Source organism: Artemia sp. Qi Xiang Cuo, chromosome 17, assembly GCF_049724085.1.
Source record: "Artemia sp. Qi Xiang Cuo chromosome 17, ASM4972408v1, whole genome shotgun sequence".
Lineage (NCBI taxonomy): Eukaryota > Metazoa > Arthropoda > Branchiopoda > Anostraca > Artemiidae > Artemia > Artemia sp. Qi Xiang Cuo.
In genome coordinates this window covers 8812670-8840482 of record NC_142810.1, presented here as the reverse complement: position 1 = coordinate 8840482, position 27813 = coordinate 8812670, and the positions used below count along the sequence as shown (strand labels likewise).

Here is a 27813-nt window from a genome sequence, read left to right as displayed (position 1 = left end):
ATTAATATTTAAAAACAATTTTTTTTTATGACAGTAAAGAGCGAAGTTGGAATTTAAACAATTCGTTTGAACAAACAGTTTAAACTTAAAACGGAGCCTTGCTTCGCCGCCTGTGTAACGTATTCTATAAGGCTAGTGAAAATAAACGAACAGATGAGATTTCCCCATGTTTATATGATTATGTAGAACTAGTGCTTTACTGAAAACACAGAATAATACGGTTTTATGTTACTGTTGGAACATCAAACACTTTTGGATATTCGTTATGAAAATTTAGTATTTTCCTGGTTATACTTTTTTCAATAAAATGCTAGTTTTACATAATCTTACAAGCGTATGAAATATCGCTTGTACCTCTTTTCAAATATTTTTGATTAGAATTTTTAATGATATATTTGCGGTGAAATTAATAGAGAGCAATAGCTGCAGCAAGAATAACGAAAACGGCTCCTATTACTGCCATTGCTACTACTACTATTGCTGCTACCACTACTACTACTACTACTACCAGTACAAAAAACTCACTGCAGCACCAATCTTTTTAATTGTAATTTATGGTGGGGCAGACCAACTGGATCAAGGCTCAGGCCTGAAAGGCTCATTGCCTCCATGGTAGAGCTAGCAGAGTCACACCACTGATTCCCATCCTAAGCCAAGACTCGGTAATTTTTGAGCAAAACCAGGATCTGAATCTTCATCCCCAAGGGCATAGGATTACAAGTCTAGTGTGCTAATCACTCCGCTAAGGGTGGTTCTACTGTCGCCGCTTGAGGCCAACGCAGCTGCGCACAATACAGCCTCCATTCCAATCTGTTAAAAGTCTCGCTCTGTGCACCCTCCCAAGAAGGTCTAATTTCCCTTAAACCCTTCCTTACAACCGCCCGTCACCCCACTCGGGGACAGTGTATTACTTGACTCTAAATATCAGTAAATTAAAATCACTTCGAGAAACTCGGGGTGATTTGGATTATCTTTTGGTAGATGGTGAGGAGGTCGCTCTACCCATGGTATCTAAGGCCTTTACTAGAAGGCCAAGGAAATTTTGCAGAGGGAATGTTATAAAGCCAAATTTATCAAAAAACCTTTTTTTTTATTTGCTCAGCCACTCCACCTTGTTTGAGTAAAACAACGTTTAGTATTTTCAATCTACACGATTTGAGGCTACATGCTGTGGTACCATGATGGAGGCTGTGCTCATAGCCCCCCCAACACGTGGGCCCGTCTAAAATATTATTACACTTCAAATTTTTTAGTCATAAAGAAGAAGCAACAAAGAACATTAAAAGAGAATCAAAAGCCTACAGTTATAAAGAACAAATGGAAGAGATTCAACTTCGCCGGGAATTAGAAGAAAAACGCAGAAAGGAGGGGAAGATAAAACAGCCAGAATACACCCCAAAACAAAAGGAAGCGATGAAAATGCAATTGGCAAAAGAGTCAGAAATTAGGAGTCGGGTGAAAAAGGTAAGGCTCTTTTAATTGTACAGTCGAAATACGGTTACATCTTGAACAAATTGCAACAGAAATGATTTTTACACCATTAGATAGAGAAATACGCGCTTATTAATATATCTAAAATCGGCATCGCTACCCTGAGACAGAATGAGGCACAGTCAAGAATATCATAGAAAGGATTCTTTTCTCTAAAATAGGATATTTTGTAGACTTTGGACTTAACCCCACTCGCTTCCAACTCCAAGGGGGAATTAGAAATATTATCCCTGTAATACTGGTGATGGACCCTTTTTACTTTTATTTTCGTTTTTAACGACCTCAATATCCCCATAGAAGACATGCTTTCCTTTATATTTTTAGCGTTTTGCCCCTCCTCCGCACTTTAAGGGCAATGACCTGTTTTGCCTAGGGGTAGCGATGCCGATTTTTAATATGTTAAGAGGTGTAAGAGCTCTATCAAACGGTGTAAAAATCAATTCTGTTGCAATTTGTTCAAGGTCCCTTCTTTTTGTCGTATCTTTATTGCACTATAAGGTCCAAAGGCAAGTCTATTTCCTCTGCTTCTATAGCTTTTCACTCTGTTTGATACCTCTCCCCCTCTCTAAAAAGACTAGAAAAATAACACTTGTGATGGAGTCTAGTCAGCTCATTGTTTTTCAAAGAAAAGATTGATCTGATCATTGTTAGCCCAGTAGCTTTTATTTAGTAATTAAATAAAACAAAAACTTTTTTCAACTGAAATTAAGAATTTATATTAAACCTTAAAACGAACAGAAATTATTACTTATATGATGAGTTCGCCCCCTCGTCAATACCTCGCTGTTTACGCTAAAGTTCTAATTTTATTCCAATTTTTTTAAGAATGACCCCTGAATCACAAAGAGTTAAATTAAAATGAATAGCTCTTATGAAAGTACTAAAAAAACTTTACCGAGTTAACAATGATGTCCTGAATATGACTAGATCAAAGTTTTGTTTAGATAAAGATAGAGGCATCATACATAAATGTTGGTAGAGAGGTGTTCGAAAACCCTATACGGAAAGCCCCCTACCCCATGGAAACCCTACAGCCCCCTGGCTTGAACAACAAGGAAATCATTTTTTGCATGGATAGCACTGATGTGTTCTCTTTTTTCCAATGCTAACAGTTCACTGGGACATCACAGAGAGGTGTTTAAGGGACCATTTTGTCTGGTGAGTCTCCCATGTATCCCTTTCTGGTCTCATCATATAGAACAGATGGTCATAGATAGTCGACGAAAGGCTTATTCGATTGCAAGTATTGGTTGCGACCTCATGATCCCATTGGGCTCCAGTTTTACTTACTAAAGACCCATGTATGATTCTGATTTTAACTGCGTGTATAATGAACATCCTTCTACTGTACTGTATGTATGATGCCTCTATCTTTCCATGCTTTGGCTATATTTCCATAATTCGGCGCTCTTCCTCTTAGGGTTGCACGCATCTTGCCACGTCTAGAAGTATATTTTGAAGCTTCTGATAATTTATAATATTATAACCTTAATTCGATAAAATACTTTATTGAAATATATAAAAGATTTAATTAAATATAAAAATGCATTTGGCATTTTGATACTATATCTTCTGGTGGTACAAAGGTACCCGGGAGCTCAAAGGTTGTAGAAAGGAAGACATGGGTCCACTTCGATCTATTTCAGAATAAAAAGGGCTTTAAATCTTAAGGTTATAATCGAATAAACTCTCTCCCAGCTTTCTGATATCATTTGTCATATAGATAAATAGATAGATGTTTATTGCAACAGAAGCCGCCGGCAAAATAAAATAAAATAAAAATGGCACAAATTAATAGCAGGTCGTTATAACACATGTAACAAAACATGGTACATAACAATAACAAACAAAAAACAATAATTGCAAAAAAACAAAACAACATAATGAAGCACACAATACCGTAAACCTGAGGTGGTGAGAAAGTATATTTTAGAATCCTTGTCTCTTTGGGTTAAAACGGCTATATTACAATTGTTGTAGGACCCATGATGCTAGTTGAAACTTCAGAGACATTTTATGTCTATGTCTATTTCTAATTTCATTTCTATGACTATTTGTTTTTTATTTTAGCTGTTTGATAAAATTGAGTCGACCTTAAGTATTTTGAGATGTTGTCTACTTGGGGCACCTGGTGATTTATCCTGTCATTTTAAACGTTTACTACCGATTTTGCTGAAGACATTAAAATCACCAATCGCCGCACCTCAAATAATGGAAGTCTATAGTGACCTGAGGAAATGCGTTTTCCATAGAGATTATGATGTTTTAGGTGAGTGATTTTATTCACAAAATTTTTGTGGCTTTGATATTTTAGATCATGGTATTGGCTCACTGGCTATGATGTTAATCACAAATTTTAATCACATGGCGTGTGATTTTAATCACAAGTTTTTTTATTTTAACTGACAAATTGTATTTAATCGGTAATATATTTAAATATTATAATACATTTTGCATTTGTTAATAGACCTGCCATTTAAAACAAATCTTAATAGGGGTTTTAACAAAATTCCTATTGACAGGCAGGTTTGATTCGCAGTTGTGACTTTGTACCACTAATGGTTATTTTTTATGATATCTTTATATTGTGTATTTGAAGAGCTCAGTCAAAACCATACCTCTGCAATGCTTAATAGCCATGCCCTATCACCAGGTGGTTCCGTGTTTAGTCATAATCTGCCCCTTCATCTTTCCACCTGTTTATTGTCGTAGCCTCTAAATAGGTAAAAATAAGCTCAGCCACGATATGACCCACCCCCTGTAACAAATAATAACTTGATCCAAGTTATTTGTTATAATTGAACAACTTGATTTTTAACAAGTACTTATAACATTAAAACAAGTATTAGCTTCGGTCATTATCATAGCTCCGCCTATTGGGTTGTCACAAGGTGAAATGATCAATCATGAGAACATGTTCTAATAGAGAAACGAGTTTAAGGTCCGTGGATAAGCCAATAACAGCGACAAATAATATACTGAAACACATGCAGTGCTATCCTCTCCCCCTCTCCAGTGTAAAAACGAAGAGAGTACAAAAACTACACTATAAGACCTAGGCCCCTGTGTTGTTCCTTGTCAGAACGTGAATGAAGAACATGAATCGATGAATGCAGATGTGAGTGTGTTGTGTGTTACGTACTGTTTCGTAAATGCTTGTCAACAAAACTGAAAAATAGTTCCTTTTTTACGGGTAAACAGATTACTAATGAGCATCAAAATATATTTAAAATATCACCCCTGTGTTGTTCTTTGTCTTTGTGTTGTTCTATGTTATTATTTGTTATTCGTTGTCATCGTATCAGTCTAAATCTTCTTCTTTTTCCATCAAAACAAAAACGAGTCTAAGGACGCAAAGAAAGAAATGACATGAATGTTTCGCCTGTATCACACAAGGTGTAACAAAAATAGATAAGTAAGAGTGTTTTGGCCTTTATGGCCTTATTTGGCGTTTTGACCTGTATCACACAAGGCGTAACAAAAATAGATGAGTAAGAGCGTTTTGGCCTTTATGACCTTATTTGGCGTTTTGGCCTGTGTCACACTAGGTGTAACAAAAATAGATAAGTAAGAGTATTTTGGCCTTTATGGCCTTATTTGGCGTTTTGGCCTGTAACACACAAGGTGTAACAAAAAAAGATAAGCAAGAGTGTTTTGGCCTTTAATGGCCTTATTTGGCGTTTTTGCCTGTGTCACACAAGGCGTAACAAAAATAGATAAGAAAGAGCGTTTTGGCCTTTATGACCTTTTTGGCGTTTTGGCTTGTATCACACTAGGTGTAACAAAAGTAGATAAGCAAGTGTTTTGGCTTTTATGGCATTTTTTGGCATTTTGGTCTGTATCACATAAGGGGTAACAAAAATAGATAAGTAAGAGCGTTTTGGCCTTTATGGCTTTATTTGGTGTTTTTGGCCTGTATCACACAAGGTGTAACAAAAACAGATAAGCAAGAGTGTTTTAGCCTTTAATGGCCTTATTTGGCGTTTTGGCCTGTATCACACAAGGCGTAACAAGAATAGATAAGAAAGAGCGTTTTGGCCTTTATGACCTTTTTGGCGTTTTGACTTGTATCACACTAGGTGTAACAAAAGTAGATAAGCAAGAGTGTTTTGGCTTTTATGGCATTATTTGGCATTTTGGCCTGTATCACACTAGTTGTAACAAAAATAGACAAGTAAAAGTGTTTCGGCATTTATGACCTTATTTGGCGTTTTGGTTTTTATGGCCTTATTTGGCGTTTCGGCCTGTATCACGCTAGGTGTAACAAAAATAGATAAGTAAGAGTATTTTGGCCTTTTGACCTTTAATACAAACAAATCTAGCATCTATAAAGGATTCAGGGGCACAAATCTGAAGGGCAGGACTATAATTTTGACCTCTAGATTATTCCCCCCCCCCCCTATATTCGACAAATAGTTTTCTGGGGGTATTTTCATTTAAAAAAAGCCTTTTTTGGTATTAAAAAAAAAACAAAAAAAACGATACCACTGTCCCCCCCCCCAGGTTCTTAAAATATATTTGGACACTCCCTCTTGCCCCCCTATATTTTTACGAATTCGCGCCACTAAAAAGATTTGAAGCCTAATTGACTAACCATATAAAAAAAAGAAAAACGTAGCGAAGACATGAGTTTTAAATCAATGAAAAAGACAAGAAAAGAGAGAAATAGCGCGAATATTTTGCTTGCGTCAAACAAGGCGCAGCACAATTAAACTAGAAAATGTTTCGTCCTAGGACTAATATCTACTATCATACGTAATGTAGCCCATCCCCCAGATTCTCTTCAAGGTAGATTTTTGGGTGAAACAAAACTCCTCTTCCTAGTTAAATAAAATATATTTATTTTGTTTTAATTTATTCAGTATAATAATTCAATTAACTTAAAGCAAAGGAAAGGTGTAGTTAACGACAATAGTAACAGAAATTTTCCTCTTAAGGAAGGGTGACGGATACTAAATATTTTACAACATTTATTAAAGCTTAATGTTGAAAAAAAAAAAAAAAAAAAAACAGACAAAAAAATTGCTTGTAACATTTTTCAAGACATTTTTTAATGGATTAGATTACTTTTTAGTCTAAAAATTACTTTTATTTTATGTTAGTTACTTTTATTTAGTTTTGATTATTCCTTGTTCCCTTTACTTCTTACAAGTTCTATTCTTTTAATTTCTTCACTTCCATTTGAACTTTGTTCTTGTACTGAGTTTTTTGTTTTGATGTGTTTGTTGTGCGTTGTAATTTGAGTTGTATGTTTGTCTACGCTAGGACTAGGGATAAGTGAAGGTGATGCTGGCTAATGAGAAGATCGATCAATTTGGACGGCTTCGCTTACCTTGGCAGCATTATTAGTAAAGACGGTGGGCGCAATAAAGATGTTAAAAGTAGAACAGCCAAAGCCCAGGGTGTTTTTTTTACATTTGAAAAAAGTTCGGATGAATAGGAAGATAAGTCTTCCAGCCAAGATTAGAATATTGGAAGCTACAGTGATGACAGTGTTGAAGTATGGTTCTGAAACATGGGTGCTCCAAAAAACGGATGAGCATTTTCTAAAAGCAGGTCGTCCATGGTTGGGGTGGGGGGATGTCTTGAAGAAAGATTCAAAGGAAATGGGAACTTCCTGGAAGAGTGTAAGGAGGGAGACTTTAAATAGATTGGGATGGAAAAGGAGCATGCGTAGCTGTGTTGGCCTCGGGCGGCTTGGTGCAGCAGTGAGTCGTTAGTAGTAGTAGTTGTAATTAAAATATAAAAGTTTTATTAATTTTAAGGCTGATTAGTTTACATTTTGCTCTAAAATTAACTTATGTTTGATAAGTTTGTTTTGGTTATATTATATTAACTTATTTATTCATTTTGAATTTAAACTTTTAGTGTTAGTAAAATGATTTTATGCATCCGCAAGAGGCTCCAAAACATGTAAAACATGTTCATGGACAAATGAATATAAACACTGTAGTTTTAGATGCCTTTTAGAAAGTATGAATTTTAGAAAGTTTGTTGAATTTTATGGAAGTCATTTTCCCAGAATCCAGTCGAGAATCCAAGCTGTTTAACTGGAGAATTGGAGCTTTTGGATAAACACACACAGGGGATGAGGGTTCTGGCCCGGTCCTGTCCCCAGAAATTCTAAATCGTCTTGAATATCTGGGCCCTTCTTATTCAAATGATAAAGTAAAATTCGTCTTTATTGCAATTCCGCTACTTCTTATTCAAATTCTCGAATAAAATTTCTTTCTTTTTATTAGTGCTCCCCCGCCCTTTTTTTGGTAACCTAATTTTCCCTAATCAAGATTCCAGTGGGGTTGCATTCTGATTGGATAACTATGCTTATGTAGACTTAGCTATATAGATTTCGTTTAATTTTTATTTTCAGCGTATATTATATTTTTTATTCATTTCTATTTTTAGGCTTAAGTGTCGGTAAGTTGACATTACGGCTCAATGAACCTCAATGCGATTTGGATTCCGCCTGGGAGGGAGAGCAGCTTCAAAAAGCAACTTTGCGTGTCATCTTCCTATTGGTTGAAAGTATGAGTGATAAACCACACCTTCTTTTTCAAGAGGCACAGTTCTTTGTCTACAATCTTCAATTCCTCTTCGCTGCCTTTAAGAAATTTATCAACATTGACCAGATTTTAGAGGGTGGTATTAGATTCATTCAGCTGATGACTGCCAAATTGAGTGATTGTGAGGAGGTCAAACATTTAGCCCTTGGGCCACTCATGGATACTCTTATTTGGATTATTGGTGCGTTTTTTTTTTTTGCATTGACATTTTTTTCGTACAATTTTATTTATGGTTAGAGGGAGTTTGTATATTTTTTAAATATTTGACCATGTCTTTTTTCCCCAAATTTCTGTTACAAAAAATCACAAAAAAAGACGTAATTGTTTTTAGTTTCACCAAAGGAGGGGTTACGTTGGAACTCCCTTTCGTTAACATAGTTCCCTACATATCTGAATTATTTTCCTCAATAAGCTAAGCTGAAACCGAAACTCCCTTAATAATTAAATGGTTTAATTATTAGAACCTTGGTAAATTTTCTGTTTAACTCATTAAGGAGATAGCCAAGAAGTAAACATACCTTTAGAATCAGAATTTTATCCTGAATCCAAATATAACGTTGATTTGCATCGGAAATTAACTTTTCCTCCATATGCTAACACATTCCCTGAGTTGTATATATGCACTGAACTCTCTGCAAGTCCCTCTTGTCTACAAATTGATTCTTGAAATTGCCTTGTCTTCCAATTGCCTTCAAAATTCTTGTCTTCAAATTGCATTGTAAATTAACTTTTCCCCCATATGCTAACACATTCCCTGAGTTGTATGTATGCACTGAACTCTCTGCAAGTCCCTCTTGTCTTCAAATTGATTCTTCAAATTGCCTTGTCTTCAAATTGCCATCAAAATTCTTATCTTCAATTTGCATCGGAAATTAGCCTTTTCGCCATATGCTAACACATTCCCTGAGTTGTATGTATGCACTGAACTCTCTGCAAGTCCCTCTTGTCTTCAAATTGATTCTTCAAATTGCCTTGTCTTCAAATTGCCTTCAAAATTCTTGTCTTCAAATTGCATCGGAAATTAACTTTTCCCCCATATGCTAGCACATTCCTTGAGTTGTATATATGCACTTAACTCTCTACAAGTCCATCTTGTCTTCAAAATGATTCTTCAAATTGCCTTGTCTTCAAATTGCCTTCAAAATTCTTGTCTTCAAATTGCATCGGAAATTAACTTTTCCCCCATATGCTAACACATTCCCTGAGTTGTATATATGCACTGAACTCTCTGCAAGTCCCTCTTGTCTTCAAATTGATTTAACGGTTTGTCTAAATAATATTGAACTCATTACCCAATAAACTACTAATTTTTATTAACTTTTTTTCCCAAGAAACTACTCGAGCAAATCGTAATTTTTAGTTTACTTAAGTAGGGGATAACACCCCCTATTTAAATAGGGGATGACATCCCTTTAACTTTCTTAAGTAGGGGATGGCGCCCCCTATTTAAATAGGGGATGACACCCCTTTAATTTTCTTAAGTAGGGATGGCCCCCTTTTTCAATAGAGCATGACGCTTCTTTAGTTTGTTTAAGTAGGGGATGGCACCCTTTTTAAAATATGCCATCGGTTTGAGAAACTTAAATTCCATAAAACTCAACACAGCCGAAGTATATAGACCCATTTGAGTAATTTTATTATTCAACTTATTAAAATAATCTCGTTACATGATATCAACTAATTTTGCAATATTCGTTACTATATATTTATTTAACTCTCAATTTTTTAGTGTTATTTTATTTAACACTAGTATTAAACCTGGGGAGTAAACCGAGGTTTGGGAGGGGCAGTTGCCTCTCCCGTGCCTCATAGCAAATTAGCCCCTTATCTGGATTTGACCTTTGCTCAATCGTGGAACGCTCTCTAGAAAGAATTTATTAATTTAATCTATATTTTTTTTTAATTACTTATAGATCTTGAATTCAGTCTTGTTAGAGCTCGAGTCCATGTAGCGCTACCTAGGTTACGGACAAATCTGTTCCATAAAGTTATATTTAATTACTTTAAGTCATAATTTATGTTAATAGGAAAGGTTCTATGGCGTAGTGTGAAAGAACCATATGACAAATAAGAGGGTATAGTACACCAGTGTACTACTTTTCTAGAAATTAAACTGCCATCTACCTTTTTATGGGAAAACCGTGTGCTAATACTAGGCTGCAATTATGAATCAATTATTATAAAATCTAGAACTTTAAGTCGGCACATCAGAATAAGGGTCTTCAAACAGATTTTTGTTATTCGTTTTCTCTATTTCCCCCATGGACATGCATTTCAAGGTGTCTCCCCCATTGAAGGTGCTAAAGGAAGGATAGACCTGTTAAAGGAGATAGACACAACTTGAAGTTTATTTCATACTCTTGAAGATGCCATCAGAGGTTTGAATTCAAACCTAACACAAGGTGTGGCAGTGCTTTATGCTGCCACTTCATATGTGGCAGCTAATGAATCCAAATAATCCCCAACCATAATTAAGGCATTATGACATATAAATTTTCCTATCTCTTTAGCTACGGTTACTATAGCTCTCTTTAAGAGTTAGCTAAAAAGCAAAATAAATCCCTCAGTAAAAATAGTATTTCAATCACTAGTCCTAGATGTTTTTTTTTATTCATACTAGAATTATCATATTGCCCAACAAGCTTATGCCACCCGTACTTGTATTTTATTCATATTCATGCCAGATATATAAATAAATGTTATATATATATATATATATAATATATATATATATATATATATATATATATATATATATATATATATATATATATATATATATATATATATATATATATATATATATATAACATTTATTTATTATTTATGTTTATTATTAAATTATATTTATTTATAAATATTTATAATTTATAAATACAATATAAATTTCTATTATAAATATAAATTTATTTGTTTACATTTTATTTTACTTATTTTTTTATGTTTATCGTGTAAATATGTATATTATAAAAAATTGTATGAAATATAAATTTTTATTTCTTTTTTTATTTTTAGTTTTATATTATTTGTTTATATTTTATTACAAATTAAAAAAATCTTTTATTTAGATTTTTATTACGAATATAATTCATTTATTTATTCGTTTATTATTTATTAATAAACCGTTTTTATTATAAAACTAAATTATAATTATAATTCATTCTTATTTCTAATAACTTATTGTAAAACTATGTTTTTTACATTATAAACTGTATTGTTTATTAATAATTTATTGTTTTTTAATTTATTATATATTGCTTTTAAATAACATAAATATAATGAAAATTATGTATGTAATGTAAAAATATATTCATGTTTTAATCTTACTAGACAGTTCTTTGAAAACCACTGCTAAAGGTTTTTTGGCCCAAGAAGCTTAGCCTAACAATAATTTACTTACTTAACACTCTTGCTCAGCAGGGTCACCAGCGTAGAGGGAACTAGTTGACAGTGCTGTCACTCTTTTCCAAGCAGCCCTGTCCAGGGCTAGGGACGGTTCCTCATTTGGGTCGAAATTGCGGTTAAGAAAGCGTTGATTTATAGCATCAGCCCATCTCGTGTGCGGCCTCCCCCGAGGATGTTTCCAGACAATCGAGGGATTGATGTTCGATATGATCCTTGCAGTGATAGCTAGTGGGAAGTTGAGTAAGTGGTCGTACCTTGGAGAACAAACTGCTACATGGGAGGACAGGTTCACCGACTTATAGGTCCTCAGGATATTAGTATTGTGAATCTTATCATACCATTTGAAGCCTTCAACTCAACGCAGGTGTATAGTTTGGATGGCATAGACCTTTCTTATCTGTGTCTGGGTTATCGGCCATGTCTCAAAAGAGTACATCATGATGCTTGAGACTGTGGCGTTCTAGATGCGGGCTTTTGTAAGGCGACTAATTTGCAGTTTGTGGAAGACTGCTCTCAGGAGCCGTCCGAATACAGAGTTCGTCTTGGCTGATCTGGATGAGGTTTCGGCGTCAAGTGTGCCATTTGATGATATAATTGATCCGAGATAAGTGAACTGCCTTACCACGTCAACAGCTTGACCGTTGATCACAACAGTTAAGGGTGACACAGATGCGGTCTTTTCTATGGACATGATCTTCGTTTTCTTCCAGTTGATTTGCAGCCCAACTGCGGAGGCAGTGGGGGAGAGTGTCTCGAGTACAAACTTAAGCTGGTCAATATTTTCGCTAAGGACGGCTACTTCGTCGGCAAAGTCAACACCAGACGAAGTCCTTCCGGCATTACTTATGCCAAAAGGGTGGACACGGTGTGTCTCGTTCAAAATGTGGTCGATGATGCAGTTAAACAGCTCAGGTGCAGCAGCGCATCCTTGCCTTACACCATTTTCGATGGGGAAGGAAGAAAAAAGCTTCCTGTTAACAAGGATGGCGCTTTCTGTGCTGTTGTAGAGTTTTATAAAGAGGCTGAATATCTCTGTTGGTAGGCCCACAGCTTTCAAAATTATCAAAAGAAACTGTGGGTTGATTTTCTCGAAGGCGGAAAAGAAGCAAATAAAATGTATGTAAGCTTTTTTGTTGAAATCCAGCTCCGTCTAAGTGGTCTATCTGACCGTGTAAATATGTTCAGCGGTCAATATTTATGGCATGTTTCTGTATCACTTGGGGTGGTATAAAGCATGTAGGAAACTTATTGCATGTTTCAACAGGAGTATTGCAAACAGCTTTCCAGGAACAGAGACTAGGGTGATGCCACGGTAGTTGCTGCAATCCGTCTTGCTGCCCTTGTGCTTAAACACTGGCACGATGATTCCTTTCTTCCAGTCTGACGGTATAACTTCAGTGCGCCAGATTACGCTGAACACTTTCTGCAGCCAAAGTATCATTGCAGGGCCGCCCGTAGTAAGTAGATGTGAAGCGATGCCACAGGTGCCAGATGCTTTACTGTTTTTCAGTTTCCTCACTTCCAATTTAATGTCCTCAGGAAAAAAATTTGGCGCCGTCGGGGCAGGGGTAGCTTCTGCAGTTGCGGCAACAAGCCCTGGGTCAATGCAGTTGGGCGGATCTGAGTTTAGCAGCTTATTAAAGTGTTTCTACCAGAGACCAACACATTCTGACTGATCGTATATAGTTTCTCCATTCGCTGCTTTCAGGCTTGTGAACGTCATGGTATGTTCGCCAGTCAGCTCGCGCAGGATCTTGAAAGTTACGCCTATGTCTTTCTTTTGGGCAGCTTTACCCACAATAAAGTCTTTCTCGTCCTTGTGGAGCAAGGAATTTCGTAGTTTGTTGAGCTGTCTGTAGAGTGTCATATCTCTCTTAATCTCGATCAACGACTCTGCTCAATTATTTCAAACATCTGGCTGCTAATCCACTTTTTCTTCTTTCACTGCTTCGAGCCGACAGCTTCGGTAGCTGCTCTGAGAACAGTGATTTTTTTTTTTTTTTTTTTTTTTTTTTTTTTTTTTTTTTTTTTTTTTTGATTACTATTTTTCTCTCGACAGCTTCTTAAAAAAGGAAAGTAAATACACAACTCAATTAAAAATGTTCAATAACAAAACAATAACAATGAAGCATAATAATGATGGGGGCCTAACAATGAAAAAAACAACGCACCGAAACTACATACACTAAGAAAAAATAATAGTTAAAAATGTTCTTTTAGAAAAGCAAAAGGGAAGGATGCAACAATCGGCATCGGCAGCATTCTTAGATGTCTGCTCGTTAAGTGTGGAGGAACAAAACTTTGAGAAAAGTATCGCTGGCGAGGATGAGATTAACGTCCTATTAAGTGCTTTAGAGTCAGAAACTGTTGCCGTTCGTGATGCTGGAATACGGGTATTTATGGTGTTCATCACATCTTAAATCATTTGTTTTTTTCGTTTTCGTCTTTTATATAGTCTAAAATTTTGTATGCAAAATATTTGAAATCTAAAATTATTGAAAATGTTCGTTTGCTACATTAGTTCTATGATATACTTTGTTATTTATTAAATATATAATTAGTTATATTATAGATTATATTTTAATAGCGTCCCTTGATAATGAGTCCAGGGAGCAAAAATTATTTGATGTCGATATTCTAAGTGCTTTAAGATAAGAAAGTATTAGTCCCGAAGATCGGGGACAAGAATCTAAATTTTTCGAATGCTTTTGCACTTCTTAGGTTGTTAGCGAATTAAATGTATTCTTTTTCTTCTAAATTATTTTTCTTTTTCTTATTCTTTTTCTTCTATTTTTTTACTTTTCTTCTTTTTCTTTGTATGTATTCTTTTTCAAATGCTTTTGCACTTCTTAGTTTGTCAGCGAATTATATGTATTCTTTTTCTTCTAAATTATTTTTCTTTTTCTTATTCTTTTTCTTCTATTTTTTTACTTTATATGTATTCTTTTTCTTCTAAATTATTTTTCTTTTTCTTCTTTTTTTTTACTTTTCTTCTTTTTCTTTGTATGTATTCTTTTTCAAATGCTTTTGCACTTCTTAGGTTGTCAGCGAATTATATGTACATCTTACCGTGATCAATTACATGTGCTGTACATTTCTTTTACAGGCTTTTTTTAATGGGGGAAAGGAGGTTACCATAAAATTATATTCGAAGGGAGTTAGGGTTCTTTACCTATATTTTTAAGACATATTTACGAGCTGGCGAAATAATTTTTAGTTTTTTAGGAGACATACCCTTTTCATTTGCGTTTTTCAACCAATTTACTAGTTCTTCCGAGGAATAATTCGGGCGGTGGTTGTTCAAACCGAGTACACATCATCGCCTCCTCCTATGAATATAGCCCAGTAACCAAGCATAATATATAAGTATTTAACCATTTACCTTATAGTTTCGACTTAGGAGTGAGTCATGTGCCTTTAATGCAATATTTTTCCTTACTTCGTTGTTTTCCCTCCCTGTATTTTGGGGTAGGAGCTTATCCGATTGGAAATTGAAAGTTTTAGTGCCATTCTTAAGAATCGAAAGCATCTAAAGGACAACCAGTCCCTCTATCATGCTTTTTTTTAAACTGGTTTCTCCATAACCCTTCAAGACGTCCGAAAAAAAAATTTGAATAGTTATTTTGTTCAAAATAACCGAGCGACGCAAATGACGTTTTGATTTTTAGGCAAAACGAAGGAAAAATTCATAAAGAAGAGAAAATGGAGTTAAAACAGCCAGTGAAAAACCGAAGAAGATTTGCAAATATTTCAGTCGAGACCCTTCGACCCGATCAACCCTTTTCAGTGCAGAATAAAAAATACAGATAAAAAATCAAACCTTAAAACAGACAGTAGAACTAAAACAAGAAGAAATAGACTGTTAAAGGGGCCGTATCCCTGCTCTTTTTTTCAGGTCCGGTTTTTTCATTTTAAGTTTGAGTTGATTGTCCATTTTAATTTTTATTTGAAGAGAAGAAGAAGGATTTATTGAAAAAAAACATGTCAACAAAAAATTATTGCTACCTCCCCTAAAAAGCAAAGCTTGTCCGTGGGGGAGGTAGAGAAAACAAAATCATTAAAACAAAAGAAGACTTGGCCACTGACACCACTAATACCATCACACTAAACAATAAATACAAAATAATATCATATGTTATACTTCCTCTGGGAACATCATATCAACAAAACCCCCACAATAAATAAATCAATCAATCAGTCAAAACTCATATTCAGCAAAAAGCAGTTCCTTAATGATTTTTCTAAAAATATTGGGGTCACCAATAGTCTTAATATCACTATTCAAACTATTCCATTTCCGCGTACCTCTATAAAGAACAGAAAAACATGAACGGGAAGATATATCTCTGGGTACACAGAAGTCCGCGCTACCCCTTGTATCATGAGAATGAACAGTAGACCTAATGGACAATAAATCACCAAAACAACGAGGCTGAACATCCTGTTGCAGTCCAAAAATAAACCACAATACATAGAATTCACGAAGGCCTGCAGCCGGGAAAAATTTCAAAGTTGGGTAAATATCTCGAACAGACATACGTGGAGATATACCGGCTAAAATTCTTACTGCATGATTTTGTAGAACTCTTATTGGTTTTAGGGTAGAAGAAAAAGTAGAGAGCCAAATACTTGAACAATAAAGTATATACGGGTGTATTAAAGAAAAATAAAGATGGCGAAGGATAGACTTAGGAAAATAATGTTGGAGTTTCTTCATTATACCGAGATTTTTTGCCAGAATTTTGCTAGTTAAAGTTACATGTTCCTTAAAAGATAGAGTTTCGTCTATTACAATCCCAAGGTATTTAAAAGACGCAGTCCGTTTTATAACGCCATTAGGCATATCTAATTCCTTAATCCATGGGTAAAGGTTTGATGATCGCGAGAAAATAATAAAGTTATTATTTTCCATGGACTTAGCCATGTTAATCCTTAATTTATTTACCCTCAGCCATGCTGCAATTCTATTAACTGATTCCTTCATGGAAATCTGCAGCAGCTTCGCTGTCTTAGCTGTGCTAATGGCTGTTGTGTCATCAGCAAAAAGTAAAACTGTTTCATTAGTCGGGTTTACCTTTAGTTCATTTATTCTATAGCAAAAATTATTTAGACAATTTGGTAAATCATTAATAAATATCAAGAATAATATAGGACCGAAAACTGATCCTTGTGGAACACCTTTTTCAATACGCTTTCTTTCGGAAGAATAATCATTTAGCTGGACATACTGATAACGATTACTTAAAAAACTTCTTAAAAAAAGTAATGATCTACCCCTCAAACCATACGCCTTACACTTCTTAAGTAGACTTTAATGATCCACAGTATCTAAAGCTTTCATCAGATCTAAAAATATAGCACCTATTTTTAAACCTTTATCTAATACATCATTAATAATAGTTGTCAAATAAATCATCGCCTGTTCCGTTGTCCTTTTTCTGCGGAACCCAAATTGTGTCTCTACCAGTAACTTATGATCCTCCAAAAAACTCATCATTCTAATACTAAAACACTTCTCTAAAACACGGGAAATAATGGGTAAAACAGATATCGGTCTATAGTTTCCTGGGTCATTTTGAATACCACCCTTATGAATTGGGGTTATACGGGCAACTTTAAAACAGTCTGGGAATTTTCCTTGACGAAAACACTCATTAATTAACCCACATAAAACTTCAGCTACAACAGGAACAATACATTTAAGTGTTTTTAGAGTAATATGGTCGCTACCAGATGAATTACTACGAAACCCATAAATAATTTTTTTAATTTCATCAACTGTTTGAAGTCTAAGGTGAAGAGACACATCAATGGGGTCCCTCAGTAAGGACTCGGATGTGGGATCACCACTATCAGGTACAACTGACATATCTAAATTCAGACCAATATTCGAAAAATAACTCTGAAATTCTTTTCATATGTACTTTTCAGATTTCAAAGTCTTTCCCATTACACTAACTAATTCATCAGGTACACTATTTAATTTTAATCCAATCACTTCTTTTACTAGTCCCCAGGTTTTCTTAGGGCATCCTTCGACCTCCTTAAACTTTTTCTCAAAATATTTCTTTTTTTCATTTCTTAAAATTGTGTTCAACCTATTTCGATAAATTTTACATAATTGCTTATTTTCTTGTGTCGGGTTAATTATTTGAGCTCTAAACAATTTATCTCTTACATTTATTTGCTTCAAAATCACAGGACTAATCCAAGGTTTTTTACTTGAGTGCTTTCTATTAAACGGTTTCAATATGACTACTTGACTTATCAAACTCTGCAAACTCTTTTCATAAAATAAAACAAACTTTGAATTAGCGTCCTGAACATCGCCTAGAACATTGTACCAATCCACCATTTCTATATAATTTTTAAGTTTTACCATCGCGTTTTTACTTATCACTGGAATCCTTGATTGTTTTGCCATTAACCACCTTCGTGACAGTTCTAAAGCTAGCTGAAACTCCAAAGTGGTCAGATACATCGTTGATAAGGACCCTGGGAAGACTCAAGGGTATATTAGAAAGGATGTTATCCAGAAGCTTTGCTGATGTTCCCGTAATTCTTGTAGGGATATTTATACAAGGATGAAACCCATTAGATAAACTTCTATTAATAAATTCAGTGCTAGCAGATGACTGATCTATAAGGCCAATATTAAAATCCCCCATAAGAAAACATAGCGTAGAGTTAATTAGAAGTTTCATTATTTGTTCTTCAAATAGGTCCATAAAGTCTTGGAGCAGGCTCTGTGGAGGTCTATATACTACAACAATACAAAAATTCAAATTCTCTCTAGCTATATGTAAAACAAAACACTCGCAAACTTTCTCTCTATATATTGTAAGATCTTCTCTTATTGAAACCTTATAATCAGCCTGAATGTAAGCTGCTAGGCCTCCATGTTGGTAATACTCGCGATTCCTTACATATAAATTATAACCAGGGATATGTAGTAATTGCGAGTTATTATCATTTAACCACGTTTCAGTTAAAGCGATCACCTGAAAGACATTAGTATTTATTAAAATATTGGTTTTAGGATTCATCCAAAATTATTGGTTTTAGGATTCATCTGTTGATCCACAGCAGTATTTATTGTATTTATGTTTAGTGGCAACTTATGTTCGCTTTCAGTTTAAGTTATTATGCGACTTCATTTCTGCTCGTTTTAGGTTTTAATATGGCTCTTGATGGCCTAAGGCGACTTTGTGCTGCAGTGAGCTGTTAGTAGCAATAGTAATGGTATGACCAAAAAGGGATGGCAATGAAACAGTTTACAAGCCATGTTTAAATTGTTTTTGTGACATCTCAAGTTTTTGTGGCATCTTATTTATGTATTGTTTTCTTCATAATGAAATGGTATTCAAGCTCATCTCAGCTACGAAAATTCAACTACGGGCTATATGGTATGGATTTTTTTTATGGGACCTGCGCCACATCATCCTCAATGTTGGACAAATAAGCAAAACTATGTTACTTATTTCCAATCTAGGATTGTCCAGCCAGAGAGTTCTATTGGAGAGGAGTGGGGTGGGGTAACGTGGAAACGAGCGGAAATTATATCTTTAGGAAATAACCCTTAAACCCCGAGGGGGTGACCCATGGTACTCTACCTGCTTAACTACAGTAGGGATAGAATGATAGCTATAGATCAACTATAACCTTACACTGGCTTGGTTCTCAAAGCAGGAATAGGCTAAAAGATACACAGCATACCAAAGAGCTTGCTCGTGTAATCAGTGCAAAATATAAAACAAAAGTGAGAGTGGCAACTTGGCCGTATCTACATGTTGCGTTGCTAGTGCAAAGAGGGTGATGCAGGATAAAAGGTTAGCGGGTGGTAATTGTTTTAATGACCCCTTAACAGGCTGGTAAACCGATTACTAAAGAAACTCAAACCTATTTATAAGCAACTTAAACTTCGAGAAGGTGGGCAATCAGCTGAATTAACTGGATGTCATTCAACACTCAGACTTGTTAGGTATGAAAGTTTCTGCCAACCAGGTTGAAGGAAATGAACTAAAATAAATCAATAAAACCTAAAACGTCTAAACAGCGTCTATTTTATATACTAGAATTTTTCCTTGTCAATACTCTTTTTTTGTAAAACTCAGCGGTACTGACGATTACAGCAATCGTAATCCAGAGGCTTGTTTTCTTTGTTGGCGACGTTGTCAGCATAAAAGTCATTGTCAATGTCATGGCCTACCCTACCGGCGCTGTTATCGGTAACTTATTGTCATACTTACTATATAATGTCCTCGAAAACATTGTGCTGTGTTTTGCGTTCTTTGTGTTCTTGTTTAAAAACTTTCTTCTTGTGTTTTCTGTTGTGGAAACGCAACGATATTGACGACAATGACGATGGTTTTATCGAGCCTCGCTCTCTTTGTTGAGTTCTCGTTCTCGAGTAATTATTACTAGAAGCTTTGTCAATGTCATAGTTACCTCCGTGGGCGTTGTCTCTAATATTGCTTTTATTGTCATAAATAACGTTATTGTCATTTTCACTGTCGAATTTCCCCGAAATTCTGTGATGTATTTTGTGTTCTCTGTTTTCTTGTGAAAAAATTGTCCTCTTGTGTTTTCTCTTGTATAGAGCACAACGATATTGGCGATGATGACGAGGGTGATATCGAGGCTCATTTTCTTTGTTGCCGATGTTATAATCGTAAAGGCCTTTGTCAATATTATAGTTTAATCTGTCGGTGTTGTTGTCTCTAGCATTGCTGATGTCGTCGTTAGCGTTATTGTCATATTCATTATTTAACATCTTAAAAGTGCTGTGTTTTGTATTCTTCTGAAAAAATTGTCTTGTTGTTTCTTCTATTGTGTAAAACGCAGCGATATTAACGATGACAACGAAGGTGATACCGAGGCTCGTTTTCTATGTTGTATCGTTAGAGTCCATGTCATTGTCATAGTCGGCATTGTCTTCTCTAGTATTTCTGTCATCGTTGGTGACGTTATTGTCATACACATTATCCAATGTACTAAAAAATGTTCTACCGCGTCTTATGTTCTCTTTTTTCTCCTTTAACAAAACATGCTGGTTATGTTCGGCCCGTAATAAAAGGAATGTAAGTAGAAATGTAGAAATTTGAGCAGAAATGTTAATATAAGGGAGGAAGGGCGCCATTTTCGGGAGTGCTAGAATTACTATTCCCCAAATTAACTATCTAAGAAAATATGAGTGGGAAAATGACTAAGGTCCCCAGCTTAAGTTTAAATAGGACTTTTTTGCAGTTCCCCCCCCCGCCCCCTCCAGAATAAATAAATGGTTAATTAATAATAAACTCTGGGACAAATCGTGAACATCTCGGTATTTCCGAAAGGGCTAGACTCCCCCAAGATTTACTATTTATAAGGATGTGAGTCAAAATTGGAGTAATGGCTTGAGCTTAGATTTTAAAAGGATGTTTGTGTCATTTTTGACCCCTCCCCGCCCAGGATTAACATAGGTCTAATTATTATTAATGTAATCATAAACAGGGTTTTGAATTACCTCTTTTGCAGGGTATCGTGAAAACATAAGAAATTGTGGGACAAATCGTGGATGTCTTGAAGTTGTTTTTTTTTTGGGGGGGGGCAAGTGCATCTAGCAGCTCAACTTAATGCATTGTAGTGCCAAAATCGCCCGGATGGTACTCAATTTAATTTACAAATTATTAGTAATTAGAGTTTAATTATAAACCAAGTGTTAATTTTCTTTTTTTTACAGGGGCTTGTTAAGCTATTGCCAGTGCTGAAGAGTAATAATATCCCTGAAGATCTTCAATCACGAATTTTACGTCGATTCTGGGTGGCCAAGCATGACCAAGAAGCCACAATCCGTGGAACCGCTGACCAATTATGGAAAGAGGCCAAGTTGTCCGTTCGGAAAGAGCTTTCTCATTGGCTGCTTAATGATGTGACCCATCCCGTTGAACCAATCAGGAGCGCTGGTGCTGACGCAATGGCTGCTGCTCTACAGATCAGTGAAACCCCCCTCAAAGACGTTATTGAAATGCTGTTGCAGATTTATGCAGAAAAGCTTACGGTAATTGCAATATCCAGAAGGTGGGGGGTTACCGGGTTTGAGCCTCCCCTCCAAAATTTTTGTCCGACTCATGAAAACGTAACCAGAATGCATTTAAACAAACTTTTGAAGCGTTTTCAAAGTTTTTTCGGTACCCCCCTCCGCCGAACAAAGATCCTGGATACGCCCTTGTTTTGTATATTGCGTATTTTATACGTATATTTGGTATTTAGTGTATTCCACGTATTTACATATTTTATCCAGAGAGTTTAGATAGTTTATAAGAGAAGATAAAATTAAATTAAATTTAGTTGGAATTTTATCTATTAAATTTAGTTGGAGTGTATTATATAGATATTATCTATAGTAGATATTCTAGCAACTACAGATTTTATTTAAAAATGGTCTAATAAATTATTCATGGAACCTCCCTTACTTGACCCGTTTGGAAGGGTGGTCGAAAAATTCACACTAATGAACTACCCTTTATATACCATGTCGCGAATTATCCTTAACTACTGGATGAGTTATAGCTATATGTATGTTTGTTTTACGAAAACTCCTTATTTAAAGATGAAACCTCATTTAAAAATGGTCTAAGAAATAATTCATGGAGCCTCCTTTACTAAACCAGTTTGGAAGGGTGGTCGAAGAATTCATACTAATGAGCTACCCTTTATATACCATGTTGCGAATTGTCCTTAACTACTGGATGAGTTATAGTTATATGTATGTATATTTTGCGAAAACTCCTTATTTAAAGCTAAAACCTCATTTAAAGATGGTCTGAGAAATAATTCACGGAGCCTCCTTTACTAAACCAGTTTGGAAGGGTGGTCGAAAAATTCACACTAATGAGCTACCCTTTATATACCATGTCGCGAATTATCCTTAACTATTGGATGAGTTATAGTTATATGCATGTATCTTCTACGAAAACTCCTTATTTAAAGATGAAACCTTATTTAAAGATGGTCTAAGAAATAATTTATGGAGCCTCCTTTACTAAACCAGTTTGGAAGGGTGGTCGAAAAATTCATACTAATGAGCTACCCTTTATATACCATGTCGCGAATTATCCTTAACTACTGGATGAGTTATAGCTTATGAAAACACCTTATTTAAAGATGAAACCTCATTTAAAGATGGTCTAAAAAATTATTCATGGAACCTCCCTTACTTAACCCGTTTGGAAGGGTGGTCGAAAAATTCACACTAATGACCTACCCTTTATATACCATGTCGCGAATTATCCTTAACTATTGGATGAGTTATAGTTATATACATGTATCTTTTACGAAAACTCCTTAGTTAAAGATGAAACCTTATTTAAAGATGGTCTAAGAAATAATTTATGGAGCCTCCTTTACTAAACCAGTTTGGAAGGGTGGTCGAAAAATTCATACTAATGAGCTACCCTTTATATACCATGTCGCGAATTATCCTTAACTACTGGATGAGTTATAGCTTACGAAAACTCCTTATTTAAAGATGAAACCTCATTTAAAGATGATCTAATAAATTATTCATGAAACCTCCCTTACTTAACCCGTTTGGAAGGGTGGTCGAAAAATTCACACTAATGAACTACCCTTTATATACCATGTCGCGAATTATCCTTAACTACTGTATGAGTTATAGCTATATGTATGTATGTTTTACGAAAACTCCTTATTTAAAGACGAAACCTCATTTAAAGAGGGTCTACGAAATAATTTACGGAGCATCCTTTACAACACCAGTTTGGAAGGGTGGTCGAAAAATTCATACTAATGAGCTACCCTGTATATACCATTTTGCGAATTATCCTTAACTACTGGATGTGTTATAGCTTACGAAAACTCCTTATCTAAAGATGAAACCTCATTTAAAGATGGTATGATAAATTATTCATGGAACCTCCCTTACGTAGCCCGTTTGGAAGGGTGGTCGAAAAATTCACACTAATGAACTACCTTTTATATACCATGTCGCGAATTATCCTTAACTACTGGATGAGTTATAGATATATGTATGTATGTTTTACGAAAACTCCTTATTTAAAAATGAAACCTCATTTAAAGATAGTCTAAGAAATAATTCACGGATCCTCCTTTACTAAACCAGTTTGGAAGGGTGGTCGAAAAATTCACACTAATGAGCTACCTTTTATATACCATGTCGCGAATTATCCTTAACTACTGGATGAGTTATAGCTTAAGAAAACTCCTTATTTAAAGATGAAACCTCATTTAAAGATAGTCTAAGAAATAATTCACGGAGCCTCATTTACTAAACCAGTTTGGAAGGGTGGTCGAAAAATTCACACTAATGAGCTACCCTTTATATACCATGTCGCGAATTATCCTTAACTATTGGATGAGTTATAGCTTACGAAAACTCCTTATTTAAAGATGAAACCTCATTTAAAGATGGTCTAAGAAATAATTCACAGAGCCTCCTTTGCTAAACCATTTGGAAGGGTGGTAGAAAAATTCATACTAATGAGCTACCCTTTATATACCATGTTGCGAATTGTCCTTAACTACTGGATGAGTTATAGTTATATGTATGTATGTTTTACGAAAACTCTTTATTTAAAGATGAAACCTCATTTAAAGATGGTCTGAGAAATAATTCATGGAACCTCCTTTACTTGACCTGTTCAGAAGGGTGGTCAACAAATTCGGACTAATAAGCTGCCCTTCTTATTGCCTCTCGTGAATTATCCCAAACTACTGGATGGGTTATAATTATATGTATATATTTCTAATGAATGTTCATTATTTAAAGATGAAACCTCCTGTACTCGACCAGCTTGGAAGATTGGTTGAAGAAGCTATTGATTTCTGGGAGCCACGTTCAGGGATTGCTGTAACACTTAGTAAGCTTGCTCCACTGCTTGACCAGGACGACGTAATCCGATTGGCTAATTTCTTTGTACCTGGAGGCTTATTGGACAGAAATGAGGTGGTCAGAAAGAATATGCTTGCTGCGTCAGTTGCTTTGATTGACATTCATGGAAAGGTTGTTTTTCGTTTTTAACTTTCATTGAATACCGTGTAATTGACATCAACTCAGCTCATTAGAAATGTTCGGTTTAGCTCATTAGAAATGTTAATAGATAATGTAAATGTTACGCTGAATGAGTCCAGAATTTTCAGTTTTTACCAAATTGAATTAAAATGGAGTTCCTAGCTACTTTTCACAGCTTACTACTATAAGATTATCACTATTATTGTATTTTTTTTATAATATATGATTCATTTAGTCAGGGAGCCACTCACCAAAAATGTGACAGGGGGGGGGGGGTGATCAGTGAGCAGCAGAAGGTTTGACAACGGAATATGGGGTAATCGATAGCGCTGATTACGAATATGGGCCGGGGGGTGCTAGTCTTCGAAATTCGAAAAAATCATGTTTTTTTTCTGTTAAAAAATATGCTTCGCAAAAACTTTCAACAATGATCACGCAGCCTATGGTAATTAATGCCGCTGATTATGAGTGCCATCGCTATACAGTTGGGCTCATCGCTGATGACCTTGAAACTTGCAAGTTTATTGTTTTTATTCGAAAAAAAAAAAAAAAAAAAAAAACGCGCTAATATTCAAGCATTTGGCGAGTAACGGATAGTTATACTTTGAAACTGCACAGTATACTCATTAGTACATACATGAACTCAAGAATTTACGCACATGACCTTGAAGATAAATATTTTTTCATGCCTAAGTGAAATTACTAATAACATGAACAAAAAGACTGGCATGCTCTTCTGATAGCAACTGCTAACTATTTCGTGTAATACACTCATTATTTTCAACTATTAACTATTTCATGTAATGCTACACCATCTGTGTATGTCTTAAGAGTGGACACAACTGGACTAACCTCACCATCCTGAAATGTCCAGCCAAACTGTAGGGAATCTAGAAACTACGGCTTTGGTCGGTTCGCTAGTAAAAAAAATGTCCTACTGGAGGTAAACGCGCTGAGAATGGCACTCAAAGGCAGCGTCAGATGGTGGCAAAAATTTAAGCTCCCGCTTTCGAGGGTATAAATGTACTCGCAAGTCATCAAGAGAGGTAAAGAGGTGTGGATCTTTACCGTATGCGGCGACGATGACTTTTGCAAATACAAAGAAAACTTTCTTGCACAGAAGGATCGATCTTTGACCTCTCTATCTCTTTCACAAGCAAAGCAATCTGTTCCTGCAGTTCCCATTTCTTGACAGCCTTAGCCACCACTCTTTTTCCTTTAAAGAACATAAAACCACCTGTATCACAGCCCGAAAGCGTATGAAGAAGGCAGATTGATAAAACTAGATGGTTTGGCGAATTCCTGCAAAGCTGGTGTATAGGCACTGAATATTCACAGAATCGTATAAAAACGTTCCGCTTTTCACAATTTGAGTTGTGTCCGAGGAATAGCTTATAATGACACAGCAAAAGGACAACAACATCTGTGTCATTCGCATCGACATACACAATATCGATATCCCTCTTCAAACAGTCCAACTTGTGGAACACAACTCTAGTATCCGCCTCTTCATGGGTACAACTCAAACGCTGTTACTCAAGTCTGTATCAATACTTCCACTTCTGCTGAGCATCACTACTCTCATCTGGTCTTGAAAGCCTCCAGAGAGGTAGACAGTTAAACCTGCTTGAAGCACATGGACTAAGTTTTCGAATTCGTCAAATAAAAGTTCAATCAGTTTTGCCTTTGCCTTGGAATTTGATAGTATCGAGTTCCAATCATCTAGCTTTGAGTGTTTACCTAGAGATACTGCAAATTTGTATGGAGATCCTTGCTGCTCGTGGCAACCACCACAGTCCTTCAAGCAGATCATATTGCCTTCTTTGTCACAATATCCAAATATTCCATCATATCTATCTGCAAGGACATGCAGTTCTTTAATGTCACCGTTAAAAGGCACAAGAGTAGAAAATCGTAGCTCTCAATGGTTTCCGATTCAGTTGGCGGGTGGCTTCTCAGGTACGGCATCAAGTCTACCACCCTTGAGTGAGTCGACTCACTGCTAATCTCGACGTTAACGGGCCACTCATTCAAACTACTTTTTGTTTTCAAATACTCCAGAAGAGCCGACTTGGTTCTTGACCTAAGTACAACCTTTCCAGAAATTGCACTTCTCTAAAAAATAGAAGGTGCATATGAGAGAAGCTCATGAGAAAGCAAATTCCTCGGATGGTGAAGTCCTGTGTCGCCAGCAATGTCAACACTCACCAATACCCTTTTGACAGTTTGAAGTTCAACATTGATGAGCCTATTTACGGCACTCAAAGTCCGGATTTTCTTTTTCTGGTTCGCCTGCTCATTATTCATGACCTTCACTTTGCTAAAAGCAGCTTTATCCCCATCCAAGTAGTGCTCAAGCGCTCTGCTTCCAATAGCTCGCACATCGAGAAGACTGTCAGCAATCTCTCTATCGACTCAAGAGTATGAATATTGAGCAAATCGTTATCACTGCATCGAAAAGGATTGAGCCTGGACTCCAGAACAGACTTCACTTTATCAACAGCTATTTGCTGCCGCAGGATGAAGGAAGGGTTGTCTTCGTGGTGAGCGGTGTCAAACTCACTTTGAGGCACAATGTGAAGCATATCACTGAATGTAGCTGAGATTGAGGCACAAAAAGGAAGAGCTAAAGTCCATTTCACAAATGCTAAGTCATTCATGGTAATCCCTGTCACTCCACCCTCCGTTTTTGAGTCCAAATTAATAATGGATTTTATAGGATGATCAAAGGATTCAAAATGGAGTTTGACTTTTCGCCTCTTCGCATTAAAAAATTCATTTCAGAACGCTCGATGTTACCTTACGGGTAAGCCCTGCAAATGGGCCAGGTACTCAATGAAGCAAGGTCCGAATTTACAGTGACCACATATAACTATATAAGGAAGTATTTGGCCCACTCCTGCAAGGTGGCCATCCCAGTCACCAGACTGGGATGGCCACCAGATCTTTCACTATGCAAAAACTACCACAAAATTAGTATCATTTCTTTGTAATGATTCCAAAATCCGAGGGATTTTCAGCTTGCACGGGAATTTTTAAACATTTCCGACTATGGGGATAAGCTGTCAAGTTTTGCCTTAAGACACTAAAGGATATCATCAATGGGAGTATCCTCTCTTGAGGTATTCAAGTTCTGTAGTAAGTACCCAATTTCTTCGAAAATAGTAGAGTACTATAAATTGTCGGATTCGGTGCAAAAATCTTTGAAAGCTTCCCAGTGCAGAGGAATTGAAGTTATCAAGTATTTTGCAATAGGTTACATAGGTTGCATCAAGACATGGCTAATTGTAGACAGAGAAAAGCCAAGACAGATAGTCCAAG

At 35.8% G+C, this 27813-nt stretch overlaps 1 protein-coding gene and 1 pseudogene across 1 annotated transcript in view; one reads left to right on the top strand and one right to left on the bottom strand.

Annotated features, from left to right (window-relative positions):
* l(3)80Fj (lethal (3) 80Fj) overlaps window positions 1-27813 on the top strand; it is a 252563-nt gene that overhangs the window by 97212 nt on the left and 127538 nt on the right. Inside the window, exons 13-18 of the mRNA XM_089103680.1 lie at window positions 1254-1464; window positions 3562-3760; window positions 7897-8235; window positions 13680-13852; window positions 21181-21498; window positions 24250-24483. Coding sequence (XP_088959806.1) covers window positions 1254-1464; window positions 3562-3760; window positions 7897-8235; window positions 13680-13852; window positions 21181-21498; window positions 24250-24483 — 1474 coding nt within the window. The remainder of the gene's footprint in view (window positions 1-1253; window positions 1465-3561; window positions 3761-7896; window positions 8236-13679; window positions 13853-21180; window positions 21499-24249; window positions 24484-27813) is intronic.
* LOC148941863 (uncharacterized) lies at window positions 25273-27709 on the bottom strand (annotated as a pseudogene).